This window comes from Castor canadensis, chromosome 1 (genome assembly GCF_047511655.1).
Source record: "Castor canadensis chromosome 1, mCasCan1.hap1v2, whole genome shotgun sequence".
NCBI classification, from domain to species: Eukaryota; Metazoa; Chordata; class Mammalia; order Rodentia; family Castoridae; genus Castor; species Castor canadensis.
In genome coordinates this window covers 87,642,563-87,665,583 of record NC_133386.1, presented here as the reverse complement: position 1 = coordinate 87,665,583, position 23,021 = coordinate 87,642,563, and the positions used below count along the sequence as shown (strand labels likewise).

The 23,021-nt window shown below is 37.8% G+C and overlaps 1 protein-coding gene across 7 annotated transcripts in view; it reads left to right on the top strand.

Moving 5' to 3' along the window:
- LOC109688742 (filamin-A-interacting protein 1) overlaps positions 1–23,021 on the top strand; it is a 250,520-nt gene that overhangs the window by 199,353 nt on the left and 28,146 nt on the right. For 6 of the 7 annotated variants that reach the window (XM_074079426.1, XM_074079398.1, XM_074079404.1 and 3 more), the window contains one exon: positions 2,843–3,021. In XM_074079426.1, the coding sequence (XP_073935527.1) occupies positions 2,843–3,021 (179 nt within the window). Of the gene's footprint in view, positions 1–2,842; positions 3,022–17,460; positions 19,151–23,021 lie in introns of those variants that run through there. The other variant, XM_074079445.1, reaches the window with a different exon arrangement.

Genomic DNA, 23,021 nt, shown 5'->3' with positions numbered 1-23,021 from the left:
AGGCCAAAGAAAAAGACATGGTGAAAAAGATACAGGAGGTTTATTATGTGGCCTGAGACACACCATGGGAAGAGGCAGAGTAAGCACTCAACCTATCTTCAGCCATCTTCAGGGTACAGGCATGGGCTTTAGCTTTAAATAGACAACAATTTAGGGGTAGAGGGGAAAAGGTATGAATAAACAGTCCAGTCACAAGTCGTGGGCTGGTTGCCTATTATCTCCATCCTTGTTCTCCTTCTAGAGAAGGGTTCTACAGCAGTTATCGCTGTTGTCACTTAAAGGGAGCAATCTGGTTCCCATGAGATGATTACTGCTGCTCCAAGGTACACCCTTATCATTGTAGCTGATTGTCTCATTTGGATGGGTGGCCTGTCCCACAAGGCTCCACTGTTCTTTAGGGTAACTTTAGTTCCTTGTCATAAAGATATTATTGATCATTCCTTGATTCCAAGGTGGCTGCAGAAGAGAATGGTTCAGAGCAAAAAACAGTAGTTATAAAATGGAGACAGAGATGCCAAGTTTTTCTCCTGTTTCTTAGTTAATTCATGGACCCAAGTATGGAGTCATTGCTTTTCAGTAAAAACAATTTAAGCACTTCTTACAAGATCATAGCAATCTACTCCAGAGACCTAGTCCAAGACTGTAGCTACTGTGAACAAGTCTTAAAGGCCCATATGGACAGACAGAATGCATTGAAGCTAAGACCTGGCCCCGGCTAAGGCTGTACCAAAACACTTGATACTCTGTGTGCTGTTTTATCTCCAGATGTCCATGCAACTGCTGTCTCTTTGGATTTCTCAGTCAACCATCCAATTAATAATACACCATCTTTTCCCTCACAATTCCTTGAATAGACTCAGAGACACTGGGGGAAAATTTGAGCCTTTGGAGCACAATGTATCATCCTATGGCAGACACAGTAAAGACTAAAAGAAAGGGCTTAGCTGTACGTGGCCAGTTCCATTTTCTAAACTTAACCTTCCAATAAGTCACAGGGTTGAAGAAACAGGCAGAAGCTGCTCTCCAAATTCTTTCAAAAGAATGGAGACTCCTATTGCACGATAAAGTAGTAAGGATAAAAGGCAGGGGAGCTTCTTCTAACACATTTTGATAATGCTGATGTTTCAGCAGTGCCTGGCAAATTCTACAAAATATGGTGCAAATTACATTTGTAGAAAGTCAAGAGAGTTCTTGGGGAGATTAGTTTGTAATAGGGAGCTATGCCAAAGGGAAAAGTCTTGTATTGACTATCCTTTTAAGACTGTGAAATTTGCTGGAAGACAAAAAGTGTAATTTGCCAAACACTAATGACCCTAGATATTATCAGCCACCAGTTAACATGGGCTTCTTTCCCAGTCTCCACCTGGATACCTGCTCCTAAGCAAAGGGAGTAGGGATCTGGGATGAAGATCCCAAGGATGATGAGAACAGCCTCTCTTTTATTTTGGGTTCCAGAAAGATCCATTCACAATGAATGTATCACATAGTTGTAGAGAGAATCTTGTATCCATTGTATAACTAAAGAGCAAACAGAAAACAAAAGGACTGCAGTTCTGAAGCTGATACCCTATGCAATCTTTATGGGTGGTAGGAAGTTAGGTGTGGGATTGAGAATGCCTTATAAACATAACTGTTTCAACTACAGCAGCAGTCTCGGCTGCTCCTCAGCTGGGGAGGTGGTAATTTCTCCTCCCAGGGAACATTCGACAATGTCAGGACATTTGATTGTCACAATTGGATCTGGTGCAGTTGGTATCTAATGGGAAGGACAGGGATGCTGCAAACTCCCTCAACACACAGCCCTGTAATAAGTTGTCTAGCCTCAGGGACTGGAGGTGGCTCAAGTGGTGTAGAGCCTGCCTAGCAAGTACAAGTCCCTGAGTTCAAACCCCATACCCTGCCCCCCAAAAAAGTAAATTATCTAGCCTCACCAGTACCAGAATTGAGAAACCCTGTGCTAGAGTTTGAGAGAGAGAGTAGGAGAGTGAGTAAGATCGGGAAATATTAGTACAGTAAGATGTGGTCCAATTGTAAAGCAGTTACTGAACACCTACACTGTTCCAGGCACTGTGCTAGGCACAAGGGTCTAAAAAGATAATCAAGGTCTGAGCCTTAAAGATCTTACACTCTGGCCAAAAAAAAAAAAAAAAAAACCAAAAGCATTGTAGTAATATTTGGTAAGGCCTCTCATGGACATATGTACTCTTTACAAGTTCTAAAATCCTCCTTATTTTTAGCATTGCTGGAAAAAAAGACTTTGGATCCTTCATACACTTTTTCTAGAAATGCATATAAAAAAGAAAAGAAGCTTTAAAAAAGAAAAGAGTATGATAATGATAATTACTTCCCAGGGGAGAAGTATGATACATGAAATTCTGATATCTTAAGTTTTCTGTAATCAGAAGGGATGTCATACATTTTCTTTCTAAGGGTGGGGCATGGTGTTAGCTCAATAAAATTGTGCAAGCATTCGTTCTCCTGAAAGAGACTGAATATGCATTTACAGGGAAAGGACCAGAAGGCCAGAAGTTAAGCTATGGCATTATGAGCTGAGCATGGTAGCACACTAATGTAATTCCAGCACTCAGGAGGCTGATGTAGGAGGATTGTGAATTCGAGGACAGCCTGGACTCCATGGGTATGCTCTCTCAAAAAAATAGCATTATTGTGGCTAAATGTAAAGCCAACTGACATAGAGAAAATGATGGAATGTGGGAAAAGGCAGAGAATATCCCATTCAGTGTTCAGGTAATAAGGTCACTAGACCAAGGAAAATTGGTTATGTAGACTTGTAGGTAAATGAAATAAAATAGTAAGCTCTTTCCCACTTTTGCTTACTCAGCTGGACAGACTTGAGGAAAAGCAGAAAGAAACCTACCGGCGTATGCTAGAGCAACTGCTGCTGGCCGAGAAGTGTCACAGGCGCACGGTGTACGAGTTAGAGAACGAGAAGCACAAGCACACTGACTACATGAACAAGAGCGATGACTTCACCAACCTGCTGGAGCAGGAGCGCGAGAGGTAACTCGCCCACACGCCAACGGTGCCTCCCACCAGGGTCAGGCTTCTGTCCAGTGGCCAGATAGACAGATGCCAGAGTCTACTTCCATTTTCTGCACGTTTTGTGATCACAGAGAATGAGATATACTTTTCCCTGAGGTCATTATATAAATATTTTTGGAATGCATGAAAGTATGGTTCCACATTCCCCTGAGGTTGTTTAAAGCCACAGAACTAAAAAGCTGGAAAGAAACTCAGGGAGCTTATATTTAAACTTGATCAATGACATACTTACATTTGAAAAGCCTTCCTAGAAATTTCCTTCTACTTGAAATATTCTACTTTTCTCTTTGAGGTTGAAATCCACTTCTCAGGAAGATAAGATTCATGTAAGAGAAATTCTTCTAAATGATTCCTAGTCATCCTTAATACAAGAGTAGAAAATTTTAATATTTGGCTGTGTATAAGTCACTACCTGCTTAACTTTCTAAAGGTTGCATACCTTTTAAAACTTTGGAAAAAACAAACAAACAAACAAAACAAACCATAAGTGTTGAGCCTCCATATCTGTTCTTATAGACACGTAGTTTTGTCAAACCAGAGATTGCCAAAAAAAAAAAAAAAATGAAGCACAGAAGCCAAATTGAAAAACTGTACTTAATTCTTCTATAGCAGCTTTTAAATTCTCTCCCTTCCTTCTCTTTAAAACAAATGACATTGAATCCCAATGCTTTGAGTTTTACCCAGCATGTTGGCTTCTGTGTTGAGGACTTGCAAATTGAGAGCGCCTGGGGAAAGCTTTCTCTTTTTCTGGCTTTATTGTCTATTTTTAAAAGAGGTCTGTGTTTTGCAGATTAATTTACATACTAGAAAAAGCTAACATAATAAAAGTAAATAAAAGAATGAAATGGAACAGGTTGCATTTCAAAGTTTTTTTTAATCATTATTGTTAATGTTTACTTATTGGATTTGGCACATCTCTCAGAGAAGGAGAAATGTGAAAAAAGGAGAATGGCTGAAGCATTATGTCCTATCTTCCTATATTATGGTTTCCTTATGCTTCTCTTAAGATCCTGTAAGCTAAGGCTTATCAGCTTCGTGTTTGACCAAATGGATGATCTGGTTTGACATTTTTGGGTCACCAGTGAGAGTGAACCCCCACCTCCTCAATTTTTGATAACTTCCCAACCTCAAGCTACTGATACAGCAAGGTTCTAAAGCCAACATGAGTTACATATATTGACAAAAATCATCTGGTTAGACATCCTGTGTTGGAATGTGGTCAGGTAAATAAATAGTGACTTATTTGACAATGGCTTTTTAAAACATCTGAAATTGGGCGGGAGATGTTTCTCAGTGGTAGAGCAATTGACTAGCCCTGGGTTTGATCCCCAGCAACACAAAAGTAAATAAATAATATCTGAAATAAAATAATTTTTAAGGAGCACTGTGTGAATTATTTTTGATCACTTTGTAAACTATTTTAGAACTAGATATTTGTCTTTCTCGCAATTTCTCACCTAAGCTAAATGCACCAGATTACTTACAGAACTGTTTTAACTGAGTATGTGGCTGGAGTGACTATTTATTCCAGCTGTTTTTCTTGTATTTTTGTTTTCCTAATTTTTATATTCTGTAGAGTAATGAAAATATTAACACATGATAGTTTCACAGTTCACTGAGCACTTTGGATTGGGGGGGCAATACTGGGGATTTGAACACAGGGCCTGGCACTTGCAAACACTGTAGTACTTGAGCCTTGCTCATGGCCTTGACACCTGCAGGGGAAGCTGAGTTTCCGAGCATAAGAGGGAGGCTTTGTGTAGATGGTTACAAATCCTTTCTTTACATCTTTGCTTTGTACCCCCTTTTGTGAGAAAAACCAGAGCCAAGAACTTCCCTTCAGAACACTTCCCTTTTCTACTGTGAGCACAAGTAGTTCAAGTAAATCTTGAACTAGCCTAACTACTTTTATCCTATGTTCACTCCCTCAGTTTGTCCCCCATATGTGCAGGTCTGCAGACTGTCTCCTCCCCAGGCAGCCTTTTGATTTGGTGGGGGAAGGATAAGGTGGGAACCTCAGAACAGGGGACTCTCTTGGTGCCAGGAGCATCTAAACTCCATTCTCCATACTTGTCCTGCTCGGTAAGGGCTTCCTGCTTTCTCACTTCCCTCTGGGGGGGCGGGGGGGAAGCAGTTTAAGATAATAAAAAGGAACCCAGGTATACAGGATCAGTACCAGATTCCGATAACCAATCCCGTTTCAGGGATGTGATGAAACCAGGGATCCTAGGTTCTGAGCATTGCTGAAGACTTCAGAGATCGGCCTTTTCCTGTCTCTCAATCTCCAGGTGGAGATTTGGGCCCAGACAATGACACAGGTTGAGATCATACAGTACAGACCACCGCTCTAGCACTTTCATGCAAATGGGTACCTTATGCCAAAATAGCTTGTTTTATGTCTTCTTTTTGTGTATAGGGTCCCTCTCTCCACTACAACCCTCCAGGTTTATATGTCCAAAGTAACACAGAGTCTTAAATGGCAGAATGATGATTGCGGGGAAGATGTAAGCACAGAGAGGTTAGGACTAGAGGCATCTCTACACTGTCAAGGTAGAAGCTGCAGAACAGCATTTGATTAGATGAAGCAGATTTATGTTAAAGCTGATTTTGAATAGCATATGCTGTGTTTTACTTAGGTTGCAGTTTATTTTGGGAAGTTATGTAGTGACACTGATGATGTTTATGGGGAGCCAAATAAAGTCCCCCAACTATCCTTGTTATTGCTGCTGACCTTACACTGTGAGTGTGAAAACAAGAGATGCAGAGTTACTTTTCACTTTCCAGGGGTTTCTTTTTTTCAGAAGTTACTTTATATTTTTCACTTTTCTGGTATAAAAGTTCTACAAATTAAGTACCCCAAAATGGGCAATATATTGTTCTGGGCTTCTTTTATTATCAGTTAACAGACTGTGATGATAATTTAAGAGCATTGCTTACTGTATGCTTACTTTTACAAGTAGTCGTCCTGAAATCAAAACAGAAAACAGCATAAAATATATTGGCTTAATTGGCATTCTTAATAAAGTTGAAAATGTCTTTCACTGCAGTAATTAAGACTGGGTAAAGAAAACTCCCTCGTCTAAATGCTGCATTCTTGTTTGGCCCATATTTCAAGTGAACTTGGCCTTCCAAGGCATGGTTCTGAGCACATGAGATCACCTTCAGAATTTGTACTTTATTCCCTGTCTGGTCTGTAAGACTTGTGATTTAAATCTTAAGCTTCATTAGGCTGCTCCAAGATTGTCCAAATTATATCAAAAAGCAGTCTTGAGACTTAAAAAACTCTTTGGAGGATGTGTGTGTGTATGATGGGGGAAGTGCTGTCTAAATCTGTCATTGTAAATGTAGGTTGTAAAACTTTTGGATGTTATAGGCTTAGTTACATAAATAATGACATCATCATATAATATTGCAGCAAGGCTTCCAAGTATAAGTTCATTTTTTTAAGTACAAATCAGCATCTCAAGAGAAATCCCTTAACCAGTGAAGCAGAAACTGCAGGAAAGGGGCTTGATGTAGAGGAAGCTTTTAAGTCCCATTTTGGTATTGTTCCTTGAAGTCAATGTGAAGGGAGCAGGATTTGAGCATTTGCCTGGTGATCTATGGGACAGTCTGTACAATTGTGTTTGCCTCTGTGGGGCAATGACCAGTCAAAACCTTGTATTTCTGAAAACTTGCTTCTAGTGGACTAGAATCTTTGTGAATACTTTTATTCTACTTTGTAGGAGAAGATTCACATCTGGTTTCTTGGCACAATATCCTTAAGTCTCTTAGAATTAGAAAACTCTAAAAAATACCAAAACTGGTGACAATGTTGACTTTTCTCACAGGTAGTTCAGAGAATCACAATAAAGCAGTCTACAGAAAAAGAATGCTCAAATCTTATCAAGCAGAAAGCAATCAACAGGTGGAACATATCAGCAGAAAACATCTGAACCCTATTCTCTGTGCTTAGCATTCTGCTAAAGGCTGTTCAATAGCAGAGTTAATTTTATTGATCTTCCTGATAAACTAGACACATATACAGTCTTGTTTAATCCTTATGAAAGTATGCAATATATAATTATTACCCCCATGAACAGATGGGGAAGCAGAGAGGTTATGTTCTTTCCAACAAGGTCCATTGCCAGTAGTTAATCAGCAGAGTCAGGGTTTGAAAATGACTTTTTTTCTTTGAAGTTTTTACCTTCTAAATAAAACAAATGCCTCATTTCCCCAATGCATAGAGGGAAAAAAATGGTGACTTGGGAATTTGGCTAGTGATTTGGACTGTAAGCTGAATTCACAGACCTTAGCTTGGTCATGAGCCAGAGCACTTGCTATTAGTATCCCACTGACCAAGACATTTGCTAAGAATAGATAGTTATGAAGAAAGGAGATGAATTATAATTGGGACCCAATGACCTAACCAAAATATGTTTTGTAGTTGATTTTCTGAAATAACACAGGACCAAACTCATCTTTCATTTTCTCTTACCCTTGCAATATGCAAATCTCATTTCCTATTGGAAGACATTATTGAAATAAAGGATGATGAGGTATTACCTTCATAGCACAGCTCAGGTGTTTGGGGGTCTGGGTGGGTGGGAGATGGTGTAAGTGATGCTATATCTTACTTGAAAGGATCAAGCAATCGGGGTGACTCAAAAAGATAGTTTCCCAGAGTTAGGAAGCTTGAAGTTGAGGAACTGATCATCTTAAAAAATAAGATATTAAGGTATGTAGTATCAGAAGGTAACTAGGAACAGGTTACCCCATCCTCAGCCAGGTACCCTCTGCATTAAATATGAAAGAGCCCATGAAAAATGTTCTATAACCAGCTTTCTGTTATTCTAACAAATACCTCAGTTGATCAACCTATAAGGAGGAAAGATTTATTCATCCTGAGGTATTTGGACTTTTATAACACCACCAAACAACAGCAACAGAACTTGTTCCAGGAAGAACTCCAAGGATATTATACAAGAGGTAGGATAATAATTAATGGAAAATGGCCACAAGAAAGTTGAAAAGAATCAAAAGGGAAGACTTGAGGGAGAAGTGGGCAAGTAGCACACCTTGCTGTTTAACAAGGCATGTAAGAATGTTCCGTCTTGATGTTTGACACCCTTCATTCTGCAAAAGTCCTAGGAGAAGAAAGAATGGCAGATGGCATTTAGAATTTAAATATGAGCAATAAGGAATAAGAACACAGTAGTGGGTAGTGGTCAGGTTGGCAGAGTCTCTCTTGATCTGAACCAAACTTTGAGAGTTGTTTTCTTTCAGAAAGTTTTCAGTATATTACCAGATATTCCCTGAACTTAATCTCATTCCCTGAACTTAATCTCATTCCCTGAACTTAATCTCATTCCCTGAAGAGGCTTAGAGGCAGTTCTTTCACAAAGCTGTTATTCTTCTGGTTCGTGACCCTATAAATGTTGGTCACAATCAGTTAGATGGAGAAGCTGACCTTTGTTATGGACAAAGGTCACAGAGGTCTCTAGCTTGAGTGCCTCCAGAGTCAGGCAAGATTGGAATGAAGCAGACCCAGCTCTTCAGTGCACATGGCATGAGCAATAGGGACTGCTTCACTGGAGAGAGCATGGTTTGATTACCAAGGAAAGTAGAAATCCAGCTCTGCCTGATTGTCCCCACTTTAAATTGTGAGCCCAGTGTTGCCACTTCTGTTCTTTTTTTGCGAAGGACAAAACTCTGATTTTAGTAAGATATTCTAGTGTTTCAATTCAATTATAAAATAGTATATAGTGAACAAACCTATCTCTTGCCCATTTTGTCTCTAAAGAAAGCTTTGTTGACAAAGACATTAGGGAGACTGGCAGATGTGAGGTGATCTAGCATGAGAACACTGTCAAATAAACACTGCTGTTGTTTGATGGTAACAAACTAACCCATTGTGAGACTCTCTTAAGTCATGTCAAAAAGAAAGAAGGTCAAACAATGGAACTCAAGAAAAAAACACCAACACAGCAACTGTAAGAGTTAAGAACAGCCACAATGAGACTCAGATTATAATGGACATCTAATTTCTGAGGTGATGACAAGCTTTGGATCATAAGCATTACTGATGGGTTACTAGCAGTACAGATGGATGCTAAACAAGGATGGGCAATATTCTAGCTCTCCTGGACCTATTTGGCTGTGGAGACAGTTTTCTATATTATTCACTTTTTTTGAAATATTCTAATAATTCTCATAATTAACCTGGGTGACTCAATCTCCTACAACCTCAGAAACTAAGTAATACAATTATAATAATAGTCATAGTTTTGACATTATCATTTGCCTTTGCTCAGTTATAAAAATTTGCTATTCTGTGGTAGTAATTGTATCTTTTTAGTCTAATAATTTCTGCTATCTGTCCCCATTTGTGCAGTTAACCAAGAGCAACCACTGTCTAAAGGGAAAGTTGTCACAGCTGTAAAGTCAATATCTTGACTTTTGGATTCCAGAAATAAGGATGTAGTATAGCATTAGAAAGTATATGTAATCCATTTTTACCACTCCTTTTCCTTCTCATTTAGATAGGTTGTTTTTCTGAGAGAAGAGAGTTGAGGAAGCAAGTGCTGACTATGTCATGGGAGTGGGCATTCTGAATGAAGAGGCTCTGGGCTGGGAGTGTAGCTCAGTGGTGGAGCATATGCTTAATATGTGCAAGGCCTTAAGTTCAATCTCTAGCACCAAGAAAACAAATAAGACTTGTTCTCAGTTTGGGGGAGAAGGGGACAAAGATACAGAGTAAAATAAACCCCACATAGGTTTTTATTGTGGGGAATTAGAGACTAAAGGTATAACTAGGTGGTGTCCAGGGTTACCTTAATGTGTTTGGACTACCATAACAAACACAATAGACCAGGGGACTTAAACAATAGGTGTTTATTTTCTCTAGTTCTGGAGGCTGGAAATCTGAAATTAGGAATCCAAATGATCACGTTCTGGTAACATTGTTTTTCTTGGCTTATAGGTGGTTGTCCCTACCTCCTCACTATGTGCTTTCTTTGTTCATGGTCCTTCTTCAGTACATGTATATGTATATATTGAGAGAGAGAAAGAGAGAGAGAGAGAGTTTAAGAGAGAGATTGAGATTTTGCACTTCCTCTTCTTATAAAGCCACCAATCAGGTTGGGACCCCACCTCTATGAGTTCACTTAACCTTAATTATCTCCTTAAAGCCTTATATCCAGATGCAGTCATTTTGGGGATTAGGTTTTGATAAATAAATTTAGGGAAAGGGCAACACAATTCAGTCTGTAGTGAAGAACATGGAAAAACTAGTGGCTCTCTCTCTAGGAAGTCAGGAGAAATGGAGTAAAATTGGTACTTGATGTGTCCAGTTGGAGAGAGCTTGATACAGCTTCAGAATCCTGCAGTATTCAAAGAATATTTAGATTTCTTGTCTATGCCCCTGAAAGGTGATGTGAATAACTGAGGCAGGGCTGGACATGATGACAGAACTGTGACTAACTTGTCAGCGACCTGAGCAGATTGACATTTGAGATAAGAGACAATAGTGTGTATCTCAGCTGATGACCAAATGACCTCCTTCCCATGTTCCTAATGGTCCCAGAACTTAGCCATTTCTTAGTGTTTTGCATTTCATTTGGAATCAGAATTTAAGTTCTGATTTCTACTTGATTATTTTTGGCCTTGGATAGGTTATGTAACCTCTCTGATTCTTGGTTTTTACTTCTATATAATAGGGATAACTTAGTACCTATCTTATCAAAGAGTTAATTCATGAAATAATGAAAAACTACTAAAGACATTTAAATAAGTCAGCAAAGTAAGGTGACAAGGTGCAAGTCTAAATAGAAGCAATATTCAAAAATCAAGTTTTCATATTTTCAAATGAAAAAATAATACACACTATGTTAAATATAAACTGTTTAGGAATAAACTCAAGAATGTGAAAAATTTACCTGAGGAAGTAAAAAGACCGAGAGGAATGGAAACTTCCATATTCTAGGTCTCAACACTATAAAGATGTCACGTCTCCTTACTTTCATCCAAAATTTAATGTGATCCTAATAAAAATGCCAAATTTAATGTGATCCTAATAAAAATGCCAAATTCAATGTTATCATAGAAATACCTTTTTAAGTATAAGAACTAAATGAAGTGATTCTAAAGTTCATATAAAAAACACACAAGGAAGAATAGTCAAACTTTGAAAACAAAAGGCAGTAGAAGTTTTTCCCCAGAAAAAAGAATTTATTTTCACGCTAAAATTTGTGAAATATTATGTTATTGGTACATGAACAAGCCAATCAATGGATCTGGTAGGATATCTGGAGACAGGGTATAGTAGATATAGAAAGTATATATTTTAAAGATGTCATTCCAAATTAGATGGAAGAAGTTATGTCCCTTTTTATCATAGTCATTTTAATGTATGGAGCCACTGATTTATTTGTAAACATAGAGAACTGATCATATTTTAGTCAGGGTCATCTGCCCTTGGTTTCTGGTTTCTGCCATTTCAGGAGTACCATATATGACTGTTAGGTTTATGTCAGGGAAAAATGTAGCAATTACTTTTTAAGTTTCCAAAGAACAGATAAATCCTATGTAATAAAAAAATTTATACTGGAGGAGTAAGACATAATTATAAAATATATAGCTGGAAAACGAAGACTTACTTTCTACAAAAAAGCAATATTATGATTTTTAGCCACATAAAATTTTATGAGAAGTAAAATATGTGGTAATTATAAGCATCCATTGTAAGAAAAACTGCTACAGAAATTCTGCTAATGTCATAAATTGACTGCTATATATCTGTAATTTCCCACATTAAAAATATTAATAAATTAAAATGAAGTGATAAGAGATACTTTGTATCATGAATAGAATAAGAGATTAAACAGAACTTGGACTGATTTATTAGAATAACCTGAAGAATAACTTTCTTTCCCAACAGCAGCATAAAACAAATTGACTTAAATGTGAAAAAACTAGCCAGAGAGCTGTACCTAATAGTCTTCCAAACTGAGGGATTTAAAGGCATGTATTTTTCACAGAAGTTTTGTATAAAAAAAGTCTAGTTTCTAGATTTAAAAAAAAAGTTGATTGTGAATGATACAGTAAATATATGCAAATAAAAAGTCAGGTCTTTTTTTTTTACTGTTAATCAGACAGCCCTCAGAGAAAAGATGAAAAGTTTTAGTCAGCACAAATAAAAATCATCAGGTAATAACAAACAATGCAGCTAGACTGGCAATTTTTCAGTCAGTAATTACAGCCTCAGCGTCTACCCAAGAGGCAAAACATAGAGGCAGTGAATAATGCTTCTAGTGACATTTTCTCATGCTTTCTGATCTAGTAATGCTATCACTTGTAATGCCAGGCAATTAATCAATTATGACAGACAATCCTGATGTTTAAAATGGCAAAACCAAAGTTTCTAATAGATTTTTTGCAGTAGTGGGACTTGAATTCAGGACTTCATACTTGCTAGGCGAGTGCTCTACCATTTGAGTCATACCCTTATCCTTTTTTTGCTTCAGTTATTTTTCAGATAGGGTCATATGCTTTTTGTCTGGGGACCAGCCTCAGACCACAGTCCTTCTGTCTCTGTCTCCCAAGTAGCTTGGATTATGTGTGTGAACTGAAGCATTAGCAAGATGTATAAACTCTGGAGAGAATAAATGAATTCAGGTTGCAAAAGCAACTAATTTCCACCAACTGAGTGGAATGTTTTTTCTTGGACTTCTTGTTTCTCAAATTCCAAACTAGTAGGACTGAGTTTTTAAATTGATGGTTTGTTTCAGCACTGTGGATAAAATCAAATATTAAAAAGTGGTGAGAGTCTTACCCAGAATGAAAAACTCTAGTAATGATTCTCTAAATTGGCAGTGATTTATCATCACAAAAAATACCAGCTGCTGTGCTGGGGATCAAACCCAGGGCCTTGGCATGCTAGGGAAGCCTCAACCAGTGAGCTACACCCCCAACACTTTGAGGATTGCTTTTCTGTTTGGTTAATTTTTTTGCTTATTTGTTTTAGTTTTCTACAGTGCTAGGGATCAAACCCAGGTCATTGCGTATGCTGGGAAAGTGCTCTACCTCTGAGCTACATCCCTACCACATCAATGTTTTTGTACAAAATCGTATACCATGAAGGTGTCAAGAAAGCAAAGTTCTGGAAAAATGTGTTGTCTCTTAGCACCAGAATGAATAAATACATTACTTTTGTATTTTTACTTTTTTTTCAGGGTGGAAGAAGGTACTCAGATTAGCATTACAAATCCTGGACTCCAGAGAGGGAGTTGGAACTTGGGAAGGTAGTGTTTTCAGTGTTTGGAGGTTGCTCCTCTCTGGCTCCTTGATCATGTGTACACTATTTTTCCAAGATTGCTTGTGTTTGGAAAGTAGTTTTTGGTGGTGAAAAGTTTGAACAGAAAAGATTAATCAAAGTTTGGGTCTTTCATGCTCAATGCATAACATATTCAGCTCTTGGATGTAAAGTCTTAGCCAAGAAACTATTCAAATAATATTCAGCTTCAACTAAACTAGACTTCGGCTTTACTTAGTCTTAACTCATTCTTCTTTAAGTTCATAAATACTGTGCCTTAAGATTTTTCTGGATAACTCCTAGTACCCTGTCAGAGTTTACTTAGAATTACTTTTGCTTATTTTAATCTTTTTTTTTTTTCCAGTACTGGGGATTGAACTCAGGGCCTCAAGCTGACTAGTCTAGTACTCTACCACTTAAACCAGCTCCAGCCCTTTTGACCTTGGTTTTTTGGTAGAGTCTCACTTTATGCCAGGGCAGGTCTGAACTATAAACCTCCTATTTTTGTTTCTCCATGTAGCTCGGATGACAGGCATGTACCACTGTACCCTGCCATTGGTTGAGATGGGCGTCTGGTGAACTTTTTTGCCTGGAGTTGGCCTCGAACCTCCATTCTCCTGATCTCCTCCCAACTGGCTAGGATTATAGATTTGAGCTATCACACCCAACCTATTTTACTCTTAAATGCTTAAAGAAGCTGATGATTTTGATCTAAAGCATAAATGAACTGGAAATGGTGGATATAGCTGTTCCACATCCAGTGTGCTATTATGGGGGAGGGTTACTCTGTTCTATCTAGACTTTGTTAATTATTATGATATCACCAAACCTTGTATTCTCCACAGGGAAATATTCTTACTTCACTCCCTTATCCACCATCCCTCCCTTCAATATTTTCTGATTTGCTCAGCTTTCCAGAGCTCTCAGATTTATCTGACTTCTGGAATCTGTAACATACTAGAAGTTTTAGATTATATTTTTTCCCAGGAAAGAGGCATGATTGTATGCAGAACTATTGCCCAGACTTAATATACTATCCCCAGACCTCCAGGGAGAGACCCTGGAAGAAGATACCCCTGCCCCAACTAAAGAGTTGAGTTTAGGGATTCTAGTCTGCCCTGTGACCTCTTCCTGCCTGTTCATTCTACCCCTCACCCCCCAGCATCCACTCCTCAACCTCCTGGAGCACAACCTTCTCCTTCCATTGCAAAAAAGTCCCCTGAGATGCACATTGAATTGGAAAGCCCAGTGACTGCCCACACATTGAGAAACTTCCTGCTTGCCATATGCTAAGCTCGGTCTTTCTCATAAATGTCCAGGAGTCCTGTTTTTCCTATGTCTTCTTTTCATGATCAGTTTCAATAAGGAACTGTCGTAAAAAGACATGACTTTAAGTCACTTGGTCAGGTCATGATGCTGAATGGCAAACAAATGGATGCTCTGTCCCTAAGATCCAGTGCTCTAAAAAGTTCTGACTATTCTTAGAAGTTCTCAGCCCACAGTGCTCTTAGTGCTGGGTCTGGGGACCCAGAATCACAATAATACCATGGGCATTATATCACATTTGTACTAAGAAGTTTAAGAACATAAACCCTATGTTTGTATATGATTCATAAAAAAAATACTAAAGCTCCTTCAATGAAAATGTTTATTTAATTCATTAAGCAAATGATAACTGAGTAATTGTCCATTCTTGGCCAGCACCTTTGGATGTTTAATAGGGTTCTTAAAGTTAAAGTGTCCGTAGTAGAACTCTTGGTTACTTTGGTACTTGATTATTTTTTCCTCCTAGTGTGGCTATTTCTGTTAACAGTATTTCTCCTCTAATTACTCAAACTAAAATCCTAGTGATCATTGATTCTTCTTCCTCTCTTAGCTTTTCAAATAGAACCATCAAATTACAACCTTCCAAATATGACTGGCTTCCAGATTAAAATTTGGAATTTATCCATTTTTCTCTAGAACCATTGCCACTGCCCTCTTCCAAGGTAAAGTCTTATGTAAATGGTCATCACTGTGCTTCCCTGGGCTATTGCAATAGCTTCTTTTAGACAGCAGTTTGTTTCCATGCTTGTCCTTGTTCTCCAGTGCATTCTTTACATATTACTCATGTAAATCAGAACCATCAGAATAAAATCCAACTTCTTCAGCATCTTGTGGCAAATCAGGCCAAGTCAACTTGCCTGTTTCCAATAGGTCTTATTGAAAATACTGGTAACTCATGACAATGATATGTTACAATGAAAAATCTCTAACTGCATTTTGCCTTACCTACAATTACTATCAAGCAGTATTTGTAAGATTGTTGAAGTTTCAGCCCTCATTTCTGTAGATGTGTCCACAAATTCTCCATATAAAAGAGTTCAATCAAGCAGCAGAATTACAGTAGTCCCGCCTTATCCACAGGAAATGTGTTCCAAGACTCCCAGAAGATGCCGGAAACCATAGATAATACCAAACTCTATCTACATCTATATCTATGTCTACTAATACATATGTACTTTTGATAAAGTTTTAGTTATAAATTAAGCATGCTAAAATATTAACAATAATAAAAATAGAATTATTATAACAATTATTAGAGCAAAAGTAGCTTAAAACATAAGCATTTTTTATTTCTGTAATTTTCCATTTAATTTTTCTGAACTGACCATAGCTGACCATGGTGACTGAAAATCAGAGAAAATGAAACTGCAGATTGGGGGAGTCCACTGTACTCGCTGCAGGATAAGCTAATTTCCTGGTTAGGGTCAGTGATAAAATCCTCTGTTAAATTTGGGGGACAAAGGGCTTGGACCTAGAGCAATACTCCAAAGGACATTAGTCTGCCAGGCTTCCTGCTTCTACATCTCATTTGCACAGGGATAGAGATGCCAACTATTTTGAATCAATCACTCATTTCACCAATTAAAACAATGATTTCTAATATTTCTTCTGCCAATAGAAAACCTTCTGCTGCACATTGAGGCTCTTGTATCTTGTCAGAGCTAACTGTGGAGCCCATATTCCTGGTGAAGATACTTCAGATGTTAACTAGGTACACCTACTGTTATTCAAATGGACTTTGAACCTCTCTTCTTTTGTCCTCCAAGCTCTGGTCACACTGGCCTTCTTTTGGTGCCTGGAACCTCCCACACTCATTCGTACTTCAGGGCCTTTGTACTTGTTGAACCCTGGAGTCCCTGGCCTCTGCTGTTTGCATGGTTGGTTCCTTCTGTCCCTTCAGTTTTAGGGAAGGTCTTTTATAGAGAAAACCCCTGCCCTCAGTGACCTCCTTTGAACAACATTCTGCAACCTTTCTTCAGTGCACTTAATGCTAGAGTGTGAGCTTGCCTAGGATAGAGATCATGTCTGTCTTGCTCATTGTATATTCCAAGTGCCTCGTCCTTGGTGGGCAGCCAATCATGTATTTGTTGTATGAGTGAATACAAGATACTTCCTGAAGACATAAAGGCACAAAAAGATGTGTTCCCTGCTCTTCAGCCTCTAACAACGTAACATTTGTAACTATAATGACTGTAAGGAGGGTTACATTTTTTTAAAAAGAGATTTTTCAAAGGTAATAAAACATTTTCTCTCAGTATTATCATTTGTCTCCAAGTGCTGATTTTATATGGTGTCTAACATAATCGATGCCTCCCTGGGACCATAACTCAAGTTTGAGTCACCAGAAGCAAATGTGACAGTCCTGACTCCTTGATTTCCTTTTTCACATGGGTTTATATTGTCTCTGTCAAAATTAGACCAGTTATTTGTATTTTGGCAGAGTATCATAATCAATCCATAAAAAAAATGCATAAACATATTATTTATTGTGGGCCAACTCTGTGTCAGACTGTGTGGCTTTCACTGACATTACCTTATTTAATTCTCATTACAGTCCTGCAAGTTAAAATCCTTATCCTTCCCATGCAGCTGAATAAACTGAGCCAGAGGAGTTATAAAACATATCCCAGCTATCTACTACCTAGTTGTCAAGCTCAGACTTAGCTTATCACCAAGATGTCCTTTCCCCGACTCCATTAGTGCAGGCTTCTGTGTGGCAAGCCTGGCAGAAGTTTCCCCTTTAATTTCAGCTTCTGCATCCACATTAAAATAGCTAAGTAAACAAAACACTAATTGATTAATAGCAATAATTTCACCTTAACTATGAATGTTGCTTTATATAACTTTTACCAAAATAATTCTATAATCAAAACACATTCAGTGTGGTAAATGTGAAACATGTAGTAATTATTATTCTCAGTTCATGGTATCAAGAAGTTAGATACATTCTGAAGGCAAAAGACACAAGTGAACATTAGGATGTAGGAAAGTAATGATCTCAAACTTATTTTGTCTTCATGTTGTTTTCTATGTCGTCAGCAAAACAGTGGCTGACATTGATGATAAAATATATCTGAGGGCCTTGAAATGCTTTGCATATGCTGAATTCTGTTAACTTTAAAGGGAATTTGACTAATTTATCTAGTATTATGTTTTTATTTTGTAGTAAAGATGGAATTTCATAACATAAGTGTCATACATAGTTCATGCATATGGACTAGAAAAAATTAAATAGGAACTTGAGTTACATAGAGGCTTTTTAACTGAATTTATCATTTAGAAAGGAAGGATGGAAGAAAATGAGGAAATGAAAGAAAGGCAAAAGAGGAAAAGGGAGAAGAGAAAAAACTAGTTTGAAGATGCTAGAAAGTTTTGAAAACAGTTTGTGTGCATGATGACATGGACTTTCCTTGAAATTTGTCTGGATGTATTCCCTCACTATTGTTTGCGTGGACAGTAGTTTTTTGGGTTTTTTTTCCCCCCATTTAAAAGTCACTTTTGGAGAATAAAAATTTAGGTAAAAAATTTCAAAGGCAAATGATTTTAAGATTAAAGAGTACTTGGCATTCTTTGGCTCACACTGTAGTGTTGTTACTTAGATACAAATTAATGGGCATCTTGGTTGAGGCGAGAATTCTCTCCTGTTGATTGTAGCATAGATGAGGTGCTGGTAGGATCTCTGTTTAAATTCTGGTGTGTGCTCAGTAAGACTGTACAGGGTTTAGTGAGTTTGAAAAATCAAGAGTGAGGCCCATTTGACATTTTATGCTTGTCTTTTGTTTATCTCATTCTTCCTCCCCAACCTCACCCCTCTCCCCAGAGTGTTTTCCTCAGGGTTGAGTGTAATTCCCCTTCTCTTGCTCTGCTTCTTAAGAGCTGCCTGGCCAGCCATCATGGGCAGCTCCACCCCTTCTCACAGACCAAAGTAAATCTGCACAATAATGAGCCATATAAGGGAGGGATGACATCATTACTTAGTGGTCCCACGCTGTTTTGCTCAACATTCACCTTACATTGTTCTGATGACAGGGCCGGAATGTGGCAGTTAATTCCCTGTGGAGTGGGAGGCTGAGCAGGGCCTGCTGCTGTTGAACAAACTTCAGTTCCCCCTTACAAAAAACAAAACAAAACAAAAACAAAAGCTACTATGCTTATGAAGGTAAGGAAGTCCAGATCTGTTCTCATTTGAGCAATGTTAGCTACTCTTCTCCACGCGCAGTGCATTTGACTTCCTTGGCAGTGAACTCATTTCTAAGTGTTGCTGCAAAGAGCATCTTGGAAGCTGGGTTTGGACACTTGTAGCGTCCTGACTAATCTGACAAGGGCTCTACGAACTCCACAGCCTTGCAGCTTTCAGTTACAGGTTTTACCGAGTGTGGATGGTGACAACCCTTGAAAATGACCAGTTTACTGAGACTTTGCTTGATGCTTCAGAATCCTTGACTGGAACTGGCCAAGATGCATCTTGTGGTAGGAAGAGTGCTCTCTGCTTTTTCTATGAAGGGGAAAAATAATTTCATTCTGCAGGAACCTTGGGGAGTTTGTATCAGAGCTGAAAAAATCTCTTATTCTTCTACCACCAGTCCAACTAATGTGCTCTGAATGCTTTTAACAGACAGCCTTTCTACATACTGTAAATGTAGTTTCTGATTTGTGATTTCTTGATGAGCTAAAGCCTAATTTGAGGTAAAATACTGTTTTCAGAGATTTTTGCTATTGTTGTTTTGTGCATTTTGTGCAGATGTTTCTTTGCATGTGTGGAAGTCTTGTAAAAGCTGACAATGAATTAGAATGCATAGTGATCCAAAGAAAGCCACTTGGAGTGTGGCAGTGATAAGGAGGATACTAAACAAATAGGAGGTTTGATTTCAAAGTGGAAATAGATTAAAGTTTGGACCTTGTTAAACAATTGTGAAGAAAGCTCAACCTCAAATGTTGTCTGAGTTCACCAGAGTATATCAAAACAAACAGTTTGTATTTAGTGCTCAGCAGGGCTGGAGGGTACTGTGTTCCATAAAAGAATGTTATTTGGCCAAAAGCAAATTTTGATAGTGTGGTTTCAGATTCACATAACTTGTTTTAAGGAAGTCTGAACATAAGGGCAGATGGCATGGTTTTCATTTGTGTAACGTGGATTGTTAGTAATGTTTTGTCTCTGCTTGAAGTGATGAAAGTCTTGAGTTCAACTGTGGTGAAAATCTTGGGGTCACTTGGGCCTGCTTGAATTCTTAATTCCCTGCAACTGGTTGAACTTCTGTTAACTTGTAAAATTAAATATCCTTTCTACAACACCAGGGTGTTCACTTTTCTTCTTTTTCTTTTTTTTTTTTTCTAGATTAACAATAGTCAAAGTTAATATAAAATTAAGTCTTCTGTTTGGGAATTTTATTGTTTTGACTTGATTTTTTTTCATTAGTTTAAAAGTTATCCCAAAATTGGGTGAAATAATTATTAGATAAATGTTTGTAAAATAATTATAAAAATGTAATAAATTTTCACAGAAGCTTTTTAAAGACCTTTAGACAATGGCAATAAATTCTACTGCCATTTTAAAGAAGGAGAGATTCCTTTTCTGAGTAAATAAATGCATGGAAATATACTACTATAGGTGATTTATATACCTAGTAAATTTACTACTTAATTTATGTCTATATTATTTTAAACAAATTATTTATGAAAATAAATGATTTACCAAAGACAAATTTGATTAATTGTATCTTAATGAAAAGCTTTACAATAGAATATGTTTTTATGTTGGGAACTCCTGTAAGGAATAAGCTTAATACAGCACTCTATAAATGCATACACAGAGAAAATCCACCCTTGTGGATTATCTTCAGTCTTTGAATAACATTAGGAAACCTCACTCATGCTTCCAGCTCCTTTCCTGATGTTCTGTGTGAACACAAGTAGGTACATCCCACAGGGGAGAGGCCCTTCCACTAGCATGTGTGTTTGTGTGTGTGTGTGAGGGGGATACACTCACACTGTGATGTTAGAAACTAGAAACCCACATTGATCTAAATATCCTCCCTGTTCTCTGGCTTCCCTAAGGAACTTCTCCTCCCCATTTGACTTATTTTCTGAGAGAGAGTTTTCCATGGTAACGCACAAATGACCTCTAGGTGGAACACACAATGTGATGAACTTGGACAACACATTCTTTGGAAAGGGATAGGGAAATCCTCTTTGGGGAAGAGAGGGAAAGTAAAGAGGCCACCTGGGACAGAGAGTCCAAGGCCACACAGACTTACATGGGTGACAGATTTACATGGTTAATAGTGTTTTCTGTTCCTTGACAAAATTATTAAGTAAATTTATTCACCTAGCTGGTTCTTTGTAAACATCATCAAGAACAAAGAATAGTATCTTAGAAGATGTTTGCAAAGTACTTTGAAGAGTATAGGAAATATGAAAACATAATAAAAGTAATTTTGTTGTCCTTTTCTTGGGAGAGGACATATGAACTGAAACCTGAAGAGTGAGAAAGAAGAGACTATGGAACTATCAAGCCCTATGTCTAGACCTCTAGTCAGTTCAGGCTGCTATAACATAGACCAGATAGCTTGTATAAGCACGGAAATTGTTTGTCACAGTTCTAGAGGATGGAAGGCCAAAGTCAGGATGGCAACATGGCTGGTGTGGACTCCCTTCCCGGTTGTAGACTATGGGCTTTTCCTTGCATCCTTTCAGGGTGGAGAGAGGGAGAATGAGCTCTTTTGGATCCTCTTTTAAAGGTCACTAATCTCATTCATAAGGGCTTCACCCTCCTTACCTAATCAACCCCCAAAGGCCAGCACCAACTAATACTATCACATTGTAGATTAGGATTTTGAAACTTGGGGAGGGTATAAATGTTCAATTCATTGTAGCTTTCAGGAGCTGAATCCAGTCCTCATTCAATATATCAAGTTAGATAACCCACTCCTGGACTAGTTCCATAGAAAGGGGACCTTTATTTAGTTCTCACAACAGTGCCTTATGGCCTGCAACCCTGATAGCAGGAGAATACTGGGAGCAATGGCCAAAGCCCCATGCACTGACTTTCTCCATCCCCATCCTCATACTTGGGTGTCCCTGGTGACCTCTATTTAAAACCTAAATGGAAATTTTTACATTGCCTTATAATGCATTTTTAAATTCCTAGCATTTAATCATTATCTGAAGATAGGGAGGAGGCATACAGCCCATCTCTGTTGAATTATCGAGTGAATTCATGAATTATGGTAATATTGCCATCTAAGTTAGGCAGCTTCATGTGTGGTCAGAGATTTCCCTCTCAGTGATTCTCACGTGTGGGCCTCCTGACTGACAGCAAACTCTCAGAAAATGCCAGCCCTTAAATGTTAGCACTTTCGGTGCTTCTGTAAGCAAATGACTAACATTTCCCTAGACTTTAATTTTTACTGTGACTAAGAGCTACTTACTAGTCAGATAAAAAGTGATTTCAAAAATATAACATTAATAAATTTAAATTAACATGTTACTAGATATTCTGGAAGACCAAATTGGTATTTTTACAATGGAGTCTGGTTGCCACCCACCATTTGTAAAAGCAGAGCATGTGCTCACCTGGTATTAGGAAATCTTGTAATCTTCATGAAGGACAGTTCATTATTAGCCATGAGCTTTTGAATTGCTTGCCATTTTAAGGATAAATTACTATAGGTTTAACTTTACAACTGTTTAACTTCACAATTGTTTAATCTGCTGCGAGTTGTGAGTTGTGAGGTTAATCCACAGAAGGTTCACAATGCATATCCTTCTTTAATAATTATCAGCAACTAAACCATAGGGCATGTCATTAATTTGCCTTTCTAGAACTCAATTATTCAAAATCCCCTCAAAATCTGATGAAGAGTAAAACTTCATTTGTCATACTCAGCCTGAGATTTGTATGTGGCATGTGTGAGCTTTTTGAATTATTCAAATTGTAGTAACAAAGAAAATGTGTTAACATCACTGGATTATTTTTAAATTTATAGGATATAGTTTTATAATTATAAAATCATGAATATAATTCCAGAGCCATCTCAGATGAAGTGAAATTAAATCACAAAAGCTGCTAGCAACAAGTTGACTATTTTTATCTTCTTCTCTTTCAATTTTTTTTTAATCAACAAATTCTTTTTCAAAGTAGAAATGGGTGAGACAGGCCTTCTACCCCTCTATAGTGGGCTAGGGCTAAAAAGTTTGAGATCAGATGTTTTAAAATTTTGTTGGAATTCACAAAAAAAAAGGAAGAAGAAAAACATGTACAATGGCTTTGAAAACTCATCCTCACTAAGAATACAAAAGGAAGACAAAACTTCAAAGTTTGTATCTCTTATGAATGATTTAC